This window comes from Cryptococcus neoformans, chromosome 12 (assembly GCF_000149385.1).
Source record: "Cryptococcus neoformans var. neoformans B-3501A chromosome 12, whole genome shotgun sequence".
Lineage (NCBI taxonomy): Eukaryota > Fungi > Basidiomycota > Tremellomycetes > Tremellales > Cryptococcaceae > Cryptococcus > Cryptococcus deneoformans.
Genome location: NC_009188.1, coordinates 272,569 through 291,512, shown reverse-complemented (window position 1 = coordinate 291,512; position 18,944 = coordinate 272,569). Strand labels below are relative to the sequence as shown.

Below are 18,944 nucleotides of genomic sequence, written 5' to 3'. Positions count from 1 at the left end.
AGTGCGGTTGGTAAGCTCCACCGGCCGTTTTGGGCATGGGCGGCAGGTGGGGTAACATGATGTTCAATGATGCCTTTTGCGGCGGGGGCTGTGAGGAAAGAACGGCCAGCAAATTTGCCACCGCTGTCAGAACAAATAACTTTTACCCGGGTGGAGAGCTGAGTCTCCACATTGGTGATGAGATTGAGGATGTAGATGACAGCGTCACTTCTGTGTTGGAGAAAACCCGCATACAGTTTACGGCTAAAGTCGTCTACACAAGTTAACAGGTAAGAGTGTCCCCCAAGAGAAGGGATGCGAGCAGGACCCCATATGTCAACATGTGGCACGGCCACAAGTGAGGAAGTGCGAAGAGATGAGGGTGGAGAAGGAAGCTGAGTGCCCTTGCCCAGAACACAGGAGCACGAGAACAATTTAATCACATCTCCACTAATGTTATCCCATGCTACCGACTTATCCAACCGACCCCGTTTCCTCAACTTCACGACATTACGGATGTTTAGTGTCACAAATCAGGTATAGCTAGCGGTTACGTGTAGAGTTTCTACGTTTTGCATGGAGGAAGAAAGAAGGAATAAAGCGTATAAAGAATGTCTATGAAAAACTTCCTTACTGCGCCTCTGAACCTTAACCTTAATCCTCCTCATCCTCCGCAGTTGGATCACCCTTCTGGACATTCCAACATAGATGTCCTAACCTGTGGTGCCAGGAAAGAAGAGAGTCAGGTACAGTGATAGTCAGGGGGGAGAAAGATGTGACGCACTGTTTGAGACATCGTCGTTGTGGTAGGGAAAGGATATTATATAGAGCATCCACGCCTGTTCGGTCAATCCGGGGCTCCAGTGTAGCAGAGCGTCGCGGAAATAAGTCTCCAAGGCGAGGAGATGTCGCTGGAGAGCAAACGCGTCGGCGTGGGAGTGAGACCCAAGTCTCGGCGGAGAGATCTTGTCCGGGCGGGACCCGCGGGGCAGAGGCGATGGTGACAGAGTGGTCGTTGTTGGGCTGTAGATACGCCCTCTTCTGGTCGAAGCGCCATGTGTACTCGCTGTGGCACATAGCCGAGACCGAGAAGAGGTTCCGACCCAGTTGGGGAACGTAGAGTAAGTCTAGCAGTGAAATCTGGGTTCCCCCAGCGTCCATAATCATAGTGACCGAGCCAATTTCTGTTGCAAACGTAGTGGTTCCTTTTTGCGCCGTCATGACCGCAATCGGCTCAGGGAGAACGCGAATATCCGAGAATGCATGCTGACCCTTGAACATGTGTTGCGTGGCCCCACTGTCGACCCCTACTGGGATCGGATGAGGCCTAGTCTGACTGTAGAGAGCCATCGCCTGGTTGTCAGGAAAGGGGAGACGAAGACATGGAATGTGACAGGCATGGATGGGGTTACATGCAGGCCGCTACCTGCTTCAAATGGAGCCGTTGTGATGTTGTGTACCCCTGGGGCAGGTTTGGGCTTCTTTCGGCAGTCCCCAGTATCATGGCCGTACTTTTGGTGATACCGGCAGAAGGCAGACTGGTTGAATTTGTTTCTTCCATTGGCGCGAGTGGGACGGGTGCCAGTAGCAGTAGTGAGTGCCTGCGTGTGGTGACGCCTGTCGTACGAACTCGTCGAGAGTATTCGGGCCTGGCCGCATCAAACACTCGGGAGCAAGATTGCGTCCTGACCTTGGTAGATTTCAACTGCTCGTAGCTCGGGGGAAGGAGTTGAGGAGAATGACCGCCTGAAGAGTGTCTGGAATACCTATCCCTCCTTCGATTAGTTCCCTTCAAAGCTCGGTGGGTATTCCGAAGTGCTCCTCAATGTCCCCATCTTCTTCCATCTCGAGCGAAGTAAGCTGTTGAACGAGGAAAGCCTGGCGACCAGCGCGATTAGGAGCGTACAGGCCTTCGTCAGGAGAGTCAAGAGGCAGAAGTTTGGGCGGAACTTCGTGCCTCGTCGGAGGCCGGCCGATGTCCGTCGAGGGACTTGTGTGAGCCTAAAGCCGGAACTCGCTTCAAACATTCCTTCTACTCCTCAAACCAGCCACTGTATGACGCTACTCCCCAACTGGCCGAAGCTGTGGAATCTGGTACACAACTGTACCCTTTCAAGGTCCATTGCGCTTTCGTGAGCCAGAGTACTGTGGATGCCACCGGACCCCTATCAAGAAGATCCTGTTTCTATACCCAGGTTTACCTCTACCCATTCTCACCAAAATCGGTTTTATGTTGTCCCATACTTTGTATGCAGCATATCACCTCCGCATTCGAGCAATCGAATCTGTGATGGCTATGTACAGTCAAGGGATAATGGCCTCTTTGTTACAGCAGTATACAGCCTTTGCTGCTTTTATTCAAGAGGTATTTCCGGAAGCAGACCCTCGACCTTTTGGTTGGCATTACACCTGGACCAACTGCGCCCAGAGCTAGAAACCTTCATAAGCTTTTAGCTCCTGTTTGTGCAGAGCTCAGTGCAGGAGAGAGACATGGCCTTTGGGTACGAACACCTAAGTACCCACATGGTAAGTCCTATCTATATAACACCTGCATGCATGCTCTAATTTGGGTTTTGGACAGGTCGTCTTATTAGGGTCATCCTGGTTGGTGTGGTGGCCGATCGACCTGCAGCTGTTGATATTGTTGGGTGTGAGCATTACAAGGCCTTCACGGGCTCATGTTTGAAGTATCATTATAACCGCAAAAAAATGGCACCATTCATTCAAGGTCCCCCTCGTGATTCTCAGGCCCACAATGTTGCCTCTGTTAGGGCGTCCGAGGCGGTGGAGGAGGATAGGGAGCAATGGTTCGAAGAACAGTTAAATGGTCTTATGGAACGGGAACGTGCTTCACTTCAGTACGAAAGATATGATCCTAAGCGGGAACGGCGTAAAACCCGTGAAGCAACATGGGGTAATCTTTCGTCTCTTGTCATGATCCCACCATCCTTCGACAAGTTCGACCACACTGTATTCGACCCCATGCATTCCTTCTTGGAGGGGGTTTTGGCTCTTTGTTTTTGGGTTATTCTGGTTTTGGAAGGGAAGTGGGGTGAGGCAGATAATGAAATAAAAAATGTTAGAAGCGAGCTTTGGGCTGGAAGAGTTGACGACAGATGCTTGTGACGCCGGCTTCTTGTCCCGCCTTAACCGTGTTCCCTACCCCCAACCGAATTATTCACCGTGGGCTCCCAGAGCATCGAAGTGGCGGTGGTTTCGCTCGAGCCAAGAACCCTTGAGGGACAGAAGCGGAATGACCTGAGGGTAAGAGGCAGGCAAGGCTCGAGAACAGAATAGCCTCCCAGATGATAAGGAGCTTATCCACTACCATTACTTGGTCTCGTCTGTCGCAATTGGGTATGCCGAAGCCGTCGTCCCTCACTTGGACATCAATGATGGCAATGGTTACTCCTTCATTTTTCAGCTCGACGGTCCTACTGGGTACACCCGGGTGCCTCAGCTCGGGGTGGATATTGCACATAGGACTGGAGACGTTGTCATTCTTCCGACTTCGCAACTGGTCCATCTTGCCTCTCCCATCTCGGAACCTCTGGCTAGTGGTGAGCGTCGGTTAGTAGCCGTTGGATATATATGCCGTCATGTTGTGAATGATTCCTAGCAAGCTTTACATGTATTCTCTCTCAACCCCCGGTCAAAGATTGCCTGTTTGTTGTCTCTGGTAGCACGCGCGCGATTCAAAAGGACAAGGTCCTGAACCCTGTCTCAATCCTGAGAGCGTTCCAGCAGGCGAAGGAGATAGAGAGGCGATTGGAAGCTGGAGAGCTGCCAACGGTAGGAAACTCAGGCGACAGATATCGACAAAACCGTCTAGAATTTGGAGGTTGGCATGGGACGAGGTCAAGCAGGAATACTCATTTGAGGAAGATTCCGGAAGGGGAGGTGAGTAGATGACAGCGATGCGCGGTCGGGGACAATAATGCTCTTTTCACATTTTTCCTTATTTCCGGTCTCCATTGAATCTTTCCATTCCCATATTTCGTTCATCACTCAGCTGGACAATAGCCGTCAAGCGTTGTATGTTGTTTGTGTCTTGGGCGTTTTATTATGCGACCGTGCGGCTTTGTTATACTTAAATAGACTTTGTTGTACTGAAATAGAAGATCCTTTTAAATAAAGTGCCGAAATGGTATACCAGCAAACTTCCTGGCAGAGTAATTTCACACATGCATAGTTGAGTAAATACGTGTGAATCATCTCACTTGATGACTTGCTCGGCTCCCGCTCAACCCTACAACACAAAATTTCCAGCACGGCGTAACACATAACGTGGCCCAGCTGAAATCACGCTATCAGAAAATAAAGTGATGAACGGACGATTGATGTAGGAGTAGCGTAGATTAAAAGATGGAGAATGGATGTCTCTGCGGTCATGCAAATACAGGCATAAGGGTAAACTCACTATGTGAAGGAAGACTCGAGATCTCATTCTCTTTGAAGCATGTCACATGCCTCAAACGCTTTCGGTCGAGGGGCAAGCTGTTGTTCCGGAGAGTATATTTGATAGAATTATTGAATGGAGATGGCGGACTAGTTGTGGTTCATGACTCACAATGCGGATTGAAAGGATGTAGTGATAGTAATCTGGGTGATTGGGTCCACCATCCTAAGCAAGTAAGATGAATAGCCGCTGGAGCTGCAAAGGAAGGGAAAGAAGATGGACAGCACTCCGTTTGAAGAGGAGCTGAGTGTGGATGCTGTCCTATTCAAGGCCCAATGACGGGCACCACGCACAGGTATAAAAGATACCACAGGAGCCTACCAAAGGCACTCTCGTTCTTCCCGATTCCATTTCATCCCTCTCATCAACCAAGATGGCTTCCTCCGCTTCCAAGTCGACATCAGCGATTTGAAGGAGGGCAGAAGTCATCAATGGCAAGGATGAGGCAGAGGTCCTAAGCGATTTCGACCAAATATCCTTTGCCAAGGAGTACATGACATACCATGCCGATTTGTCCAATCGATATCATGGGATACAGTGTGCAATGCATGATATGGTAAGTATTATACTAACAAACAACACGTACGAACGTAATGTCAAATCTATTGTGGGACCGAGAGCCTCCTGCCACCATTCTTCAACCTCGCCATAAAGTTATCCAACTCCGATCTAGTAACCGCGCTGCCCTTTTGCTTCTGTGCTTGGACATGGGCGGTAACAACTTCCGTCATCTCGGAATCCGCCAGACGACGTTGAGCCTCCCGACGTTCTCGACGCATCTGCCTGGAACGCTTGACTCCCCAATCCTCCTCGAAGAGTAGAGATGTTTCGTCAATGGAAAGTTGTTCTGTCGGCTATTGTCAGCATTGTGACACAGAAAATTTGTGAAGGGAGACTTACTTGTTTCGGGGTAGCAGAAGATGGCAAATATGAAGAACACGACACTAAATCCAAGATAAAGACCGTAGGTACCAGAAGGTGTGAGAGTTTCGAGTTCGGTGAGATATGATACAGATACGACGAGGTTTGCAACCCAGTTGGCAGTAGTGGCAATACCGGAGCCGACGGATCGAACTTCAAGCGCCAAGAATTCAGATTGGTACCAGGCCAAGTGACTGTAGGTAAGACCGAAGCCGGTGGTGAAGAAGACGATACCGCCAATGACGATACCGACGAGCTTTGTGTCGTATGTGTACGATGTATCGAGAAGACCGCCAGTGGGGATACACAGATCTATCGAAATGATCAGCTTGGAGGACAATGTCAGTTACAGGGCTTGCTTACAGTGGAATGCTACAATGTTCCAAACCAAACCAGCAAGCTGTAATGCAGATAAAGTCAGTCACGATACTGCAACTTATCAGATATTTGACTTACCATAATTGGAACGCCAAACATCAACAAGCCCCGCCGACCAACCTTGTCAACCAAGGTCATACCGACGAGAACGAAGAACGCGTTTGTCCCAGCAGGAATGAGACCTCCAAGAGCTGGGTTGGTCAAACCGAGAAGACCGAATAGAGTACCTGCATAATAAAGAAGAGTATTGAAACCGGAAAGCTGGCCAGCCATCTGAATGAGACTAACAGTAACGATGGAACGACGGTAAGAACCCTTGGTAAACAGTGTTTTTGCTCGCTGCCAGTAAGTTGTACCAGATTGGAGGGCAGTGGTAGCCGCAACATATTCCTGAGCGACGCGGAATTTGTAATCGATCATCTCGGGAGTTGCGTTGGGGTATATGCTACTGAAGACATGTCGAGCACGGTCTGTTTGGCCACGGAGGATGAGGATTCGGGGTGACTCCGGGAGGTAGTGGAAGAGGACGAGCTGTACGAGAGATGGAACAGCGCCAAGGGCGACTAAAAAGGAGTCAACTTAAATCTTCTACGGCGAGAGGGGGATATGTACAGAGAAGACGCCAGCCATTCTTCATGTCTTGAACGCCAGCACCTATAGCTTCTGAAACCACCTGACCAAAGGGGATGAAGAAGGCACTACCCCAACATTTAGCTTTGAGCTGCGCAAAGCAGACATAAAAATAACACACTTAACACCGATACATCTACCTCGAACGGCTGTGGGGGCGGTTTCTGTGATAAATAGAGGCGCAATGGCTGCCGCACCACCAACACCGACACCAAGGACGATTCGACCGACAATCATTTGTGGGACAGAATAACTCGCAGCAATGAGTACAGCACCAACAGTGAAGCTGAGACAGAAGTTAATCAAAAGTATTCAAAGTGACTAAGTATAAACTTACAAGAAGTCAGCGATTAAGATTGCAACCTTTCGTCCCAAGCGGTCACCCCAGCCACCGAGAATAGCCGAACCAAAGATAGCACCTATTGTTGTTCCTGCGGTAATGATCTCTTGCTGTGATGAAGAAAGTACGGATCCTCCTAAATCGGTACCAACAAGAGGCAATGCGACGCCAACAACACCTGTATCATAACCAAAGAGGAAACCAGCAATGGCGGACTGTTCATTGATTAGCTTCGCTTTCGCCTTTGACACCTAAGAAGAACTCACAGCAGAGATCAAAAAGCACAAATACGGTGTTACTTTATCTTCTCCTTCAACCTTTACTAAATTTTCATCCTTCAGTTCTGTTAGCTCTGAGGTTGCGAAGTAAGTCTAGATATCACTCACTATCAGATGACCTCCGAACCCAGAGGGCTTGATAGGCGGAACCCCAGTATCTTCGATGGTCTCAATCTCATGCGCATTCTCGACAAACTTTGATAAACCTGTATCTTTGTCAAGTTGGGAAGGTGTGCTGCTCATGGCGAAAATGTGATGTTGTTGAGGGTAGGGCACTGGGTATGTTTACTAAGGAGGGGGAGCTGGACAAGGCGGGTCAAGAAGATACTATAACGCTGTCGGCTGCTGAAAGAGATCATCTCCCATGTTATATAATCAGCCATATTGAGAGACACCGGCAAGACCATCCGAACTGGGACAGTCGCTCTGGTTGGAAGACATGACGATGACGCTTCTTTTTCGCGAACGACAACCGAACGACGAATAACGGCCAACACTGACAAAAAGTTATTATCGCAAGAAGGCGCTAAGACTATATTTGCCCCCTTTGCCTCCGTCCCGGGTCCCCAATCCGTCCCCACGCCCGATGCGGGGGTGGTGTGATGTTCCCTGAACTCGGTCCGATTGCTACTGACAGTTCCAAGTTACGTATCTCAACAAGCTGCTACGGCAACTACATTCTCGGCTTCCTTCCGGCACACCCCGTAAACAGGAAAACTTGAAATGATCCTATTGGTTCATCTTTTTGTGACGTCGATATTTGATTGTTCCGCATTTTCTTTAAGGGACTGCGGTTACAAAAAATTACGTATTGCGCTTATTATGTTCCTGGGGTCGTAATCCACGAGCTGTGGTGGCCCGCCCTTCTTTTGGTATGTGGCGAATGGTAGCGCGAACGTGTAATGAGCAGAAGGAGAAGGGATATGTAGCTGACGTGATGGGGGCTCGGAGCTCAAACATGACAACAAGAAGGAGATTTGGTGAACATTGATAATACTACCACATACAGAAGGAAAGTTGACATATCACTATGATTCGATCACGCACCCAACGCCCGACATTGCTGTTCTCATGCATCTATACCTACGATTATGTTAAGAAGGTATCACAAAGGTGGCGATGACTGACGAAGTGGCTGCTGGCGTGACAACTGCCGCAAAAAAGGCACCCGTTATTATATTAGTGCGTCTTCAATATGCGATATCGGACAATTGAACTGCCGCTAACCGTACCATCGTCATTGCGGCTCATGCTATTTTCGTTTCCATTCAAGCCTATTTTGATAACGAGAAGCCGATCCGAGGAATCGGAAATGCTGAGATAGTGGCTACAGCGATGATGGCCGCCGCGCAACCTGGAAGAAAGGGGACAAGTCATACCCGTCTCATTCATAAAACGGGGGATGCCAATTCCTGGGTATGCATGGGGCGGTGGATCGGCTCGGGAGAACGAGCACGACCATTGCCGCTTGAAGAGGAAAGTCGAGCCGATGAGGTCGAAGGACTCCGGCGGAGGTCGTTGAAAAAAAAACCTGTAACCGGCTGTTCAAATCAAAATAAGTAGGTGTGGCGTTGTCAACAAACTCAAGTATGGAGAAAGCGAAACTTACGATCTTCCTCCTCAAGATCGCTGATTGTGATATCGGACTGGGTCACCGAAGGCGATCGGTCGGAGGGCGCGCTATGGGAAAGATTATCGATCGACAGCTCCCTCTTCACTATTACGGCTAGCTTCGACCTCCATCTTCGGGCGCCCGCGTCTATCAAGGTATTCCGGTCTGTCGCTGTCATCATCTCCGCTATCGTCATCACTGTTGAAGGGTGTATATGAATGCATAAAGAAAGAAAGAAACTATTATAGAATCTAAAAGAAAATCTACCGCGCAACTCCCACGCCACAAACGATCTTTCTCGGAATTCGTATCCCAGGCCCCCATCTTCTCCCTCATCCAACATTTTGGTGTGATGGGAAATTTTAGAAAGTGGGGTATGTACCCATTTCTTCCCTTCTTGACTCTCCAATTGAATGGTTTCGTTTTCACATCATCAAACTGAATGTGGATATGACAGTTAATGAACAAAACCCCATTACTTTATTGTCGCTTACCAGTCGATGCAGAAGGGCTTGTGGTTCATTGGGATGCCCCAACGGTTGTCTTTGAAACGGTCAAACAGATCGCTAAAGGCAAAGTCGACACGTTCCGTTGGCTCGACAAGCTCGAAATCCATCCCTGGAATTGGGTTCACCGAAGAAATCTTCTTATGGGTCACAGAGGTTTTCCCACCCCTTCTTCACTTTCTCCCATCCAAAGGTAAAAGAGAACGGAAGATAAGTTAGTGATGGGTTAAGTGATTGAAAAGCTCGCTCATCACGGATCCTCCAGTAAAAGACGACCTTAATGGGTCCCTTACTGCCATTACCGCTTTTCTCCCCGCACTTGCCCCCCTTTTGCAGGCCAGAGAAAGGATGCTGCGTAGAGCCCTTCTTCTTGTTGTCGAAATTCCATATTTCCCTTGGATCACCCGTCCTATCATGCCCCTTTGCATGATCTGAACTTCTTCTAGCATTAATCAGTTCATATGGCCTGAATCCCGTGCTTCATCTTTCATAACAGAGAGATACTGGGATATGTCGGGCTCCAAGGGCAATAAACATTGTATACCCCCAAAATCTTGTGGGCGAAAAAAACGATGCGATTAGGGCCGTGCCTGCGGGATTAGGTCTGTCCGGCTGGTAACGTACAGGGATCATGTTGTGCAGATGGATCCCCAGTCGGCTAAAGTTTCTTTGGCAAGGGGGACGAAAAGGAACCAAAAGATGCGCCTGCCAAGAGTTGTAATATCCATCCCCTCACTCATCTTTAGACTCACATATGCACTTCATTTGACCTGTTACAAATCATGTCAGCATTTCCGAAGTTTTTGAGAGGTTATCGAAGCTAACCGAAGCAGCGACTGGGTCGCGGACATCCAGTCAGTCTCAGACCCCGAATAAGTTGTTATCTGTAGAGGAAAACCTAGCACTCCATAGGCAAAAACTCAAATGCAGTGGTTTATGACGAACATACCTCCATGCTGTTGGATAGCATCGATTAATACCCACTGGATATTCTTTCCCATTCGATTATTGGGTAACAGCTTATAAGAATAAGATAGCCGGACCACACGTCTCGGATCCCGCAGAATTGAAATCCCCAAGCAGAAAGCTTGTCGTGCCCATCGCAGCTCCACTGTCCATCCGAGCCCCTGCTGATGATAGGGAAGCGAGAGATAATTTTTTTACCGAAATTATTTCGCTCGTCGTGCGGATATAGAGATTGGAGAGATGAGCAGATTCGTCTTCTTTGGTTATGTAGTTGCTAATCAATAATTGTGGTTTTGGGCAAACGAGCACACTTACTGCCCTACAATAAAACCTTGTTTGGCTTCCAATGCACCTCTTATATACCTACAGCCGCTATGGGAAGACCCCAGCGCAATGGTTGCTTTGCGAAGATCCTCGTTGGTTGAGAGCTTGCCGGGGATCATACTGATCATTGTTCTCCCGAGGTTATATGAAACACACCAACGTCGCAGGGAATGTCAACAGTTGCCTAGGCTATGGCTTTAGTTTTAGTTACTGAACTCACCCAAAGCGCCAGGGCATCCCTTCCCCAGCAATAATGTCGTTGATTCTTTGGACGTTCTGATTACCTCTAATCAACACATGCTCCTAACAGCTCCAGCAAGGCTTGATCACCCGGAGCTGGGAAAAGACAATAATTTAGTTTCACAATGACTGGCTAAGAAGAAAGACGTACGGAGCGGTTGGTAAGGTCGTCTCCTTCCGCGGTCATGGTCGAGGATGTCATCGTCGCGGATATTGTCGTCGCTGTCGTCAGAAGAGGGCATCAAAGAGGTGAGAGAACGTCTGAGTTAGAGAAGGATGGTACAGAAAGTTGGATGAACAAGAAGCTAAGGTGACAAAACATCTGTAATCTATGAAAGGGTCAGTGGATGTGGATGAGTTGGAGATGAGTGCTGAAAGTAATGTTAATGGGGTGTTGCGCTGTGGTGATGCAGATTGGGTGCATTGGCTTGACGGATAGCATGATGACCCTTTTCAGTGCAGTGATCCGAGCGCACTATTTTTCGACGAAATTTGGACACGGCCTCTTTCGTCGAAAAATAGAAAATGCGGAATGCGATCCGCCGATCGTTGCGGTAGATGATTGTTGATAAATAATAAGATTGATAAATGTAAGTCACATCGTTCAATATTTTCGCGCTTCGTTCGTTGCATTTTCATGTCTTTTACAAATCGGACAGCCGCCGCGCCGTAGTATAGTTGAGCTTTGATAATAAAACATGTTACTAACTGCTATGCTTGTTGTTGTCCGACCGGGCCTCCCAAGCAGGCAAATTCCTTCGTTCCTTCTTCCATTCTTCCATTTCGTCATCGCAACCATCGCAAATGAGCGCATGCCTAACAACAGCCAAGACAATATAAAAGGCACGCGGGGAAAACAACACATAGGAGCTTCACTCGCCTACGGGAACCAGGCACGTGCGAGATTTGCCAAGTTCTTGGCTCTTGGCACTGCCCCTTGCTCTTGGCCTTCGTCGTTTCCTTATACTGTCTTTCCTCCACCCATCGCATATCCTCGCACCACATTCACATCTCCATTTCTCTTTTGCCTTTATCCCCAACGACATCTCATTCAGCTTCCGACACTCGCCAAACGCAACGCCAGCGACACCACAGCCACGAGCGAGGCACTTGACAAAGAAAGTTTTACTTCGACAGCTTTTGCATTGTTGCACTTTTTCCCACAATCGACTCATAGAAGTGAAACAACAAGGCCAAGATGGCTTACCCAACTCTCCCGCCAAATCTCCTCAGTACTCCCAACACCTATTCTGACTCCGTTTCTCCCACCGATCCCGAGCCAATCACCCCTGAACTCGTCTCACGCGAGCCAGAAAAACCGGCTCAGAAGGCGGCGAAAACAGCGATGAACAACACCAGTACTGCTTCCAAACCCAGTGAAAGCAAGGGCGAGACATTACCGTGCAAGTGGACGGGATGTTCGCATATATCAGATTCTCCAGATGAGCTGTACGACCATTTATGTACGGTCCATGTAGGGAGAAAAAGTACAAATAATCTGTGTTTAACTTGTGGATGGGAAAATTGTGGTACCAAGTGTGTGAAGCGTGATCATATCACTAGTCATCTTCGAGGTAAGTTTCAAAACGACTTATAGAACGTTCCAAATGTTAAGGTATAACTAGTGCACACTCCGTTAAAGCCACACCCATGTGCTGTCTGCGGAAAGACTTTCAAGCGTCCTCAGGACTTGAAGAAGCATGAAAGGATCCACACTGCAGAGCATCACCAACTTCACAAACTCTCTAAAGCACCTACAACGGCCGACCCGGAGTTCAACTCTCGGGTCTCCCTCTCTTCCGCCACCCGGATTGATCGTCCCCGTTCTCCGCTTTCTACCTCGCTTTCACCTACTAGTACTTCATCCCACAGCCTTCACTCTTCGTCCTCACCCTTCGACCACCTCCTCGCAACCGGGTTCCATACTGACAAGTCCGTTTCACCCACACCGAGCGCGTTGGCGTTGTTGCACAAGAAGCAGCATGAAGAGTTGGCGGCGTACCAGCAAAAGGAAATGCTGGTGCTCCAGCAGTTGGCATTTAACCAGCAGCAAAGCCAAGCATATGCTGCCAGGCTTGCTGCTGAACCTTTTGGTACTGGCGCCGGTGCCAAGCGAGGGCAGGCAGATGCTTTCCATGACTTGTTGTCGGATGTGAAGAAGCGCAAAGTTGAGCCTGTTTATGACCAAGGTAAGTCGTATAGTTGGACCGCACACGAATAAAGCTAAATCAATCAAAGACATGATTCATCGTCTCAACGCCCTTGTCCCCCCATCTCTTCCAACAAGTTTCCCCACCCTTCCGTCTTTGGGAGGATATAACCAATATCAAACCTTCCCATCTTTCAATGGCTATCCTAGTCTTCCATCCCTCCACACCAGCATCTATCCTACCACCGCTCCTCAGGCCCAGTACTCAAATCAGAGCCCTTTACCCATACCTGAAATCAAGACCGAGGCTGATCTGGCCATGTTCAACGAGTTTATGATCTCTTTGGGCCGGGATGCTGCTGCCAACAAAGCTGGTCCGCACCCCATGACGCAGAGTGCTTCAGGCAGCGGCGCATCCAACGGGTACTCTGCCAGTAACAGCGGTACTCCACTCTCTGAGACGAGTGGCGGTGTGGAAGACCTGTTCAATGCCGAAGAACTCGCTTCATTAGGTTTGGCAGGTATGCCTGGTATCTCAATCCACTCTGGCGGCTCGCACAACAGCAACGACGAAAGCACACACAGCCTTTCAGATGCTTCGCCTCCAGCCGTTTCCTTTGGTGGACTGTACCCTTCACTTGACGCGATGCGTAACCGTACCAACAGCGCGCCGGATGTTTCGGCATTGTCTGGCGCTGCCAGGAGACCCATCGCGGGGTTACCTCGGACTAGCATGGGTAATGCCCACAACACTTCGACCAACCAATCGACGAAGCCGAGTTATCTGTCTGGGATGTTTGGTCACAGTTCTAGCCAACAGTACGATGGGACTACGCACAACTATCTCCATGGCTTGTCAAACGAGCATCACAATGATTATTCTCACTCGGCGAACAATGGCGCTACCAACGCGTATGCCTCGTTTGACTCGCTCGCGAGGAATAAGCAGTCCTTCCCTGCTGCCACTCTTGCGCCAAAAATGTTCCATAACAAGGTATACAGGGATGTGGCGCCGTTGGGTACTGCCGTGTCTAAGCGAGCGAGGGAAAGTGCCGAGCGGACGAACGTGGAGGACTCGGATCGTGAAGAGCTGTATGCCGATCAAGAGTCCAATCATGGGTATGCCGTCTCCAACGAGCGTGCACGAGAAGAGAGAACGCCCAAGATTCCTGTGCGATCACTCATCGCTTCAATTCGTACCCTCTCTCCATCTACTGCGGCCGATGGGGAAGACGACCTCAAGCTTCCTGCGATTTCACCATCACATGTCGAGCCCGGTACAGATTTGCCGCCTCTTTACTCTATCCAGCGTGGGGGGCACAGTTCAGGACAGTATCGACGTGCGTCATCACTCTCGTCCAACTCGACTAGTACTTCTGGCTCGTCCAGCTTTAACAGCTCGCTCGCCCCGTCGAATGTTGCCTCTGGCACGACGACACCAAGAGGCTCGACGCCTCCCAGGGGTGTACCCACCAAGAGGCATACAGAGGATGAGATTGTCCGTGGGGTCAAGCGACTTGAGTTGGGTCCCGCTGAGCCTCTGCGGTCAACGACGCCCGAGTTGCCCGATTCTGGCACGACCGAACAGGCACTCGAGAGGGATCAGAAGCCCGACATTTCCGCTCTTTCCTTATCGTCCTCTCCTACTCCACCTTCTAATAACCCACCGCCGTCCGTCTCGACAGCCAATGAAGAAGGAAAGGACATGACGATAGAAGAGATGAGAAGAAGGCACGCGGCGTTGATCAAGAGTTGGCTTGTAGCTGTCAATTTGCAGTGGAGGAGGAAGAAGATGGAGGAGATGCAGAGGCAGCAGCGGGAAGAGATGGAGGAGCTTGAAGAGGGAGGGGAGGCGATGAATGTGGATGAGAGGGAGAGGGAGAGGGTTGAGGTGGTTGCTTAAGGGGTGGCCAATTCTTGCTCGATGTGTCTGCGTTTTATGTTCATGGGATGAGAGGGTATTGTCATGGACAAAGTTGAATTTCTTCGTTTTTTTTTTCCTTTCTTTTTTCTTTAGACTGCAATTTGATCGAGTGGGATTTTCGTTTTCAGTCTCGCTTAATAGGTGTGCGATATGTTTTTGTTGAATAATTGAAAAAAATAGTTTGAAATTCTGGTAAAAGGAAAAAAAAAAGTCGAGCAGTGCTTGATATATATACTCCCCTTTCTTTGTACTTTTAAATGATCGATGATGTTGTTCTGCGTAGAATTAAAAAGAAAAATGCAAGTGATCGTACTCCGTGCCCATCCTTCAATAACATACATCTATTCTATATAGTAGCACAACACAACAAAACGGAGGGCGATAACGAGGTGGAGGCCGTCCGCCTTGTCTCGCAATACAACAAGAAGAAGAAAACGAATCTATACATTTATCGGCTCGAGCCCCAGAACAGCTCCATATCCTTGACGCTTTCCTCCCAATAATCGACAACCTCCTTATCTATTTCGTCTTTCCACATTTTCGCATGTAGCCTGAATGAATTTTACGTCATCAGTTAACAGAAAACACGGGTAACCACAAACAGCAAGGGAATTGCGGGAAAGAGGGTTCTTACGCGTAGTAACCACGGGCGAGATCTTCTTTCTGGGGAAAATGAGAGACCGACCTAACAGAAAAAGGGCGGGGAGGGAGTTGGTGAGCTAATGATTTCATGAATATGGATATCACAGGACTTACAAAGGATCAAGTTCTTCCCATGGGTGTGCGCCTTCCCAGTCAAAGTAATGATTCAGTAGCGCCTTGTTTGTCATTTCTATCAGCCCCCTACATCCTCGTCTGATGATATATCGAGAACAAAAGACGAAAAGACAAAAAAAAAACCTCACCTGTTCCATGTAAAACGGCTTATATCCCCTCACTTTTCTGAGCTCGCCAAACCTCTTTTCATCGGGGGTTATCACCATAAACCCCGCATTCAAATAATCTTTGACCTCTTCTTCTTCCGGTCTTGTTCTCTTATCATTCTCCACCATATTCAGCTTATTTCTCTCGCCTACTCCTGCTACACCCCCTGTTTTCACAGTCGGGAGGTTGGTTTCCCATAACGGGGCGAGTGATTGGAGAAGGAGAATATCATTGTCGAGGTAGAGCAGGCGGGAGTAATCCGTAAGGTTGAATATATGCAGTTTGGTATACTGATCTTTCCAATGATGATTATCTCCCATTCCTTCAGGGATCGGGAACCCGTCCACCAGCAACTCTACTCTCTTTACCTCTGCACCTTGGTGCTCCAGTTGGGTTTCGACCTCCGCGGGGATTTGGGGGGTGGTGAGGACGACAAGAGGGCGTAAAGGGTCAGAAGTATGGGGATGGTGGTGGAGTTGGTAGAGGAGTAAGCGGGTGGAGAGGAAATACCATGGATCGGTAATAGATGAAAGGAAAGTCACGTAGGCTTCCGGTTTGTCGCTCATCATCCCTTCTCCTTCTCCCCTTACCCCCTCTTTTTCCTGTGTGTAGACAAAGGATCCGGACCCGAGCGCGAATCCTCCTGCATCACCTGGCGATAACACCACCCTTTCCCAGAGAAAGGCGCCAAGCCAGACCAAGTATACCAGTACCCCTACCCCGACTACCAGCTTTAACACCGTCCTGGGCACCCTGGTGCGCTGGCGCTTTGAAGGAGAAGACGGCAGCGGAAGAGGGAGGAGAGGGGTGGGAGAGGAGATGGTGGGTTTAGTTTGAGCTCTGGGCTTGGTGCTCATCGTCGGCTGTATATCGTCTGCTGTTGTCTGCTGCTACGATGTCTACGCGGCCCAGCTCTTTATGGGTGGATATCACAAGTACGGCAATGATGCGAAACACACTAATTTCCAGAGCACGGAAGGCAACTCTTTATCCGCCATACGATGTCCGGGGCCCGTCTCCGAGGAGTACGAGTTGTATACGTGGTTTGGATTTCTCATCAGGAAGCCGCCGGCGGGCTCTGGGACAGGCTGAATACGTAAGCAGACAACGCTGGCAGATCCGCTTCAGCTGTGCCTCCACCTCGCGTCGCGTGGCCAATCTCGTCTTCGTTCCACTTCCCATCGCATATCACTCGCTGCCACAATGCTCGTCCCGTCGCAGTAAGCGTCCCGTCCCCGCAGCATACCACTCCGCTGACCCCCCCCAAAAGCCTCCGCGACCACCTCCTCCACTCCCTCTCCCCGCTCCCAAACACCCAGCCTCTAGGCCTCACCGTCCTCGCTTCCCAGCCTAAACGCACACGCGAGCTCTTCCCACACGCTGTCCACCCACCAAAATGCACACAACAAGAATGGTTGGTCGTTCTAGACTCGGAGATGGAGACGGACAAGGTCAGTATCAAAGACGCGGGAGAAGGCAAGAGCGGGAAGCATCCTCGGGTCCTCATCGCCGCCATATCCGCCCACCTCTACACCTTTTCCCCCTCCATCCCTTCCGTCCTCTACATATCCAAAGTCGACTCCTCGGGCTATTCTTCATCCGCCACCCCTCTCCCGCTGACACGTCACTTGATCCGCTCCTTCATCCTCTTCTTTCTCGCCCACTGCCCTGCTCTGCGAGTCCAGCTTTTTGCAAGAGCACAGAGACAGTACTTGTTTGCAAACTCGGCGGACTGGAAGGGAAAGAAAGTCCTGGGCGGAGCGGGACTGTGCAAGTGGTGGAAGGGGGTCTATGAGGACGTGGTTAGTTCGTGGGCATCTTCGTCTCCCAGCCCTGGTCCGGCTGGATCTACTGGATTGAAATTAAAAGTAGAGAAACAGGCCATGAAATTACGATTCATCTTACCTGGGTATGATGAGCAAGAAGCCAAAACACTCCTTGGAGCTGGGAGACCTTTACCAGAAGACGTGGAATGGACGTACACACCACCGTTCACATCGCCTCTCATCCCATCGGCTTCCGGCTCCGGCTCCGGCTCCGGCTCCGATACCAAAGTATCGCTCGCAACGCTCATACCGTCCTTACCAGATGACCCCAAAACCCGTTTTCTCCAAGAACTCGTCTCTGAACATCCCCGTCCGCCCATCTCTTCAGCGACTGCCAAAGACGAGCAAGGCGGACAGGAAGTATCAAATGATGGGTCAGGGCCGGGACCAGGACGAGGTGGAAGAGAAGGAGGAAAAGAAGGCAAGACAAGGAAATTGCACGAAGCAGAGGAAGACGCTGCTCAACGAAAGTTTGCCGAAAACATCTTGCATTCCGTTGGGATCGCCGAGTTTTGGGAAAGGATGGGGTTCAGGCAGGAATGTGCGAGCGGGGATGTGACGGGGTTCTTCACGCTCGAATCTGTAACGGAGGTAGAGAGTAAACGGAAAAGCGAAGAATCGTCCCCTGATGCCACCACTCCCACCGCCGCCGCTGCCACTGCCGCCACTGCCACCCCTGCCATCGCCAAAAACGCGCTCCTCCCTCAAGCCATCACCGAACGCCTCCTTACAGCGCTCACCAACCTCGATTTCGCGAGCCCTTCTCTTGCAATAGAAGGAAGCACGATCTGGCTCGAGCAAACGCGTTCGATCGTCGTCGGTGAAGTGGGAAAAGTGGGGTGGGACCTTTGTGTAGGGAGGATTGAGGCGAAGGCTGGACAGGCGGGGCAAACTGGACAGGCTAGCATGGGGGTTGGAGATGGTGGGGCTCGGGAAGGAGCTGGAGAAGGGGTAAGGAAAAGGGAAGAGGTTGTGACCATGTTACAGCCGAGAAAGAAAAAAAAGATCGTTCAATAACACCTCAAGGGGTTTCCTTGACCAATTAAAATTAGATACAGATAGCTAGCATGCATATATAAAACTCTTTGTTCCTACAACAGTTACCAGAAAACCCGCCCCTTTCTGCCCACCCTCAGTTCCTTCTTCCCCCACATCCCCTATTTCCTACTTTTCCCCGCCGCTCGTCCTGTGGTTACTAGGTGGAACAAAACTCCCGGCTACCATGCACAAATTTCGAGGGGTATAATGTGTTTTGAGAATGGGCGTTCGTTTTGTTGGCCACGTTGCGAGTAGGTCCGGTCTAAAACGACCCTATCAGCACATGGTACAGGCAAGAGAAAAGAGGATAGGAAAAGAAAAGAATAAAAACACTCACGTATGAGGCGCAGTATCCCAAACATCACCCGGATTCATCGGTAACCCACCCCTCTCCTCGCCTCTTCTCGCATCCCCACCACCAAACATCCCATCCACACTCCTCTCCCCTCC

The 18,944-nt window shown here is 49.8% G+C and overlaps 6 protein-coding genes across 6 annotated transcripts in view; 2 read left to right on the top strand and 4 right to left on the bottom strand.

Annotated features, from left to right (window-relative positions):
* Positions 1 to 5,040: 5,040 nt before the first annotated feature.
* CNBL0940 (hypothetical protein) lies at positions 5,041 to 7,228 on the bottom strand (the record flags this gene model as incomplete). Its single annotated transcript, XM_767386.1, has 9 exons — positions 5,041 to 5,285; positions 5,339 to 5,671; positions 5,723 to 5,759; positions 5,816 to 6,300; positions 6,350 to 6,435; positions 6,489 to 6,653; positions 6,705 to 6,922; positions 6,974 to 7,042; positions 7,094 to 7,228. 9 exons carry the CDS (start codon positions 7,226 to 7,228, stop codon positions 5,041 to 5,043), a joined length of 1,773 nt encoding a protein of 590 aa, XP_772479.1.
* A 2,848-nt stretch (positions 7,229 to 10,076) lies between these two features.
* Positions 10,077 to 10,521, bottom strand: CNBL0930 (hypothetical protein; the record flags this gene model as incomplete). Its single annotated transcript, XM_767385.1, has 2 exons — positions 10,077 to 10,326; positions 10,385 to 10,521. The coding sequence occupies 2 exons, from the start codon at positions 10,519 to 10,521 to the stop codon at positions 10,077 to 10,079; spliced, it is 387 nt and encodes a 128-aa protein (XP_772478.1).
* Positions 10,522 to 11,831: 1,310 nt separating this feature from the next.
* Positions 11,832 to 14,685, top strand: CNBL0920 (hypothetical protein; the record flags this gene model as incomplete). The annotated part of the gene is made up of 3 exons (XM_767384.1): positions 11,832 to 12,207; positions 12,259 to 12,822; positions 12,872 to 14,685. The coding sequence occupies 3 exons, from the start codon at positions 11,832 to 11,834 to the stop codon at positions 14,683 to 14,685; spliced, it is 2,754 nt and encodes a 917-aa protein (XP_772477.1).
* A 469-nt stretch (positions 14,686 to 15,154) lies between these two features.
* Positions 15,155 to 16,487, bottom strand: CNBL0910 (hypothetical protein; the record flags this gene model as incomplete). Its single annotated transcript, XM_767383.1, has 4 exons — positions 15,155 to 15,257; positions 15,341 to 15,391; positions 15,463 to 15,524; positions 15,612 to 16,487. 4 exons carry the CDS (start codon positions 16,485 to 16,487, stop codon positions 15,155 to 15,157), a joined length of 1,092 nt encoding a protein of 363 aa, XP_772476.1.
* A 579-nt stretch (positions 16,488 to 17,066) lies between these two features.
* Positions 17,067 to 18,473, top strand: CNBL0900 (hypothetical protein; the record flags this gene model as incomplete). Its single annotated transcript, XM_767382.1, has 1 exon — positions 17,067 to 18,473. One exon carries the CDS (start codon positions 17,067 to 17,069, stop codon positions 18,471 to 18,473), a length of 1,407 nt encoding a protein of 468 aa, XP_772475.1.
* A 147-nt stretch (positions 18,474 to 18,620) lies between these two features.
* CNBL0890 (hypothetical protein) overlaps positions 18,621 to 18,944 on the bottom strand; it is a gene marked incomplete at both ends in the record, with an annotated part of 2,864 nt that continues 2,540 nt past the window's right edge. The window contains 2 exons of the mRNA XM_767381.1: positions 18,621 to 18,756; positions 18,832 to 18,944. The exon at positions 18,832 to 18,944 is cut by the window's right edge and continues 336 nt beyond it. Of these exons, the coding sequence (XP_772474.1) occupies positions 18,621 to 18,756; positions 18,832 to 18,944 (249 nt within the window). The remainder of the gene's footprint in view (positions 18,757 to 18,831) is intronic.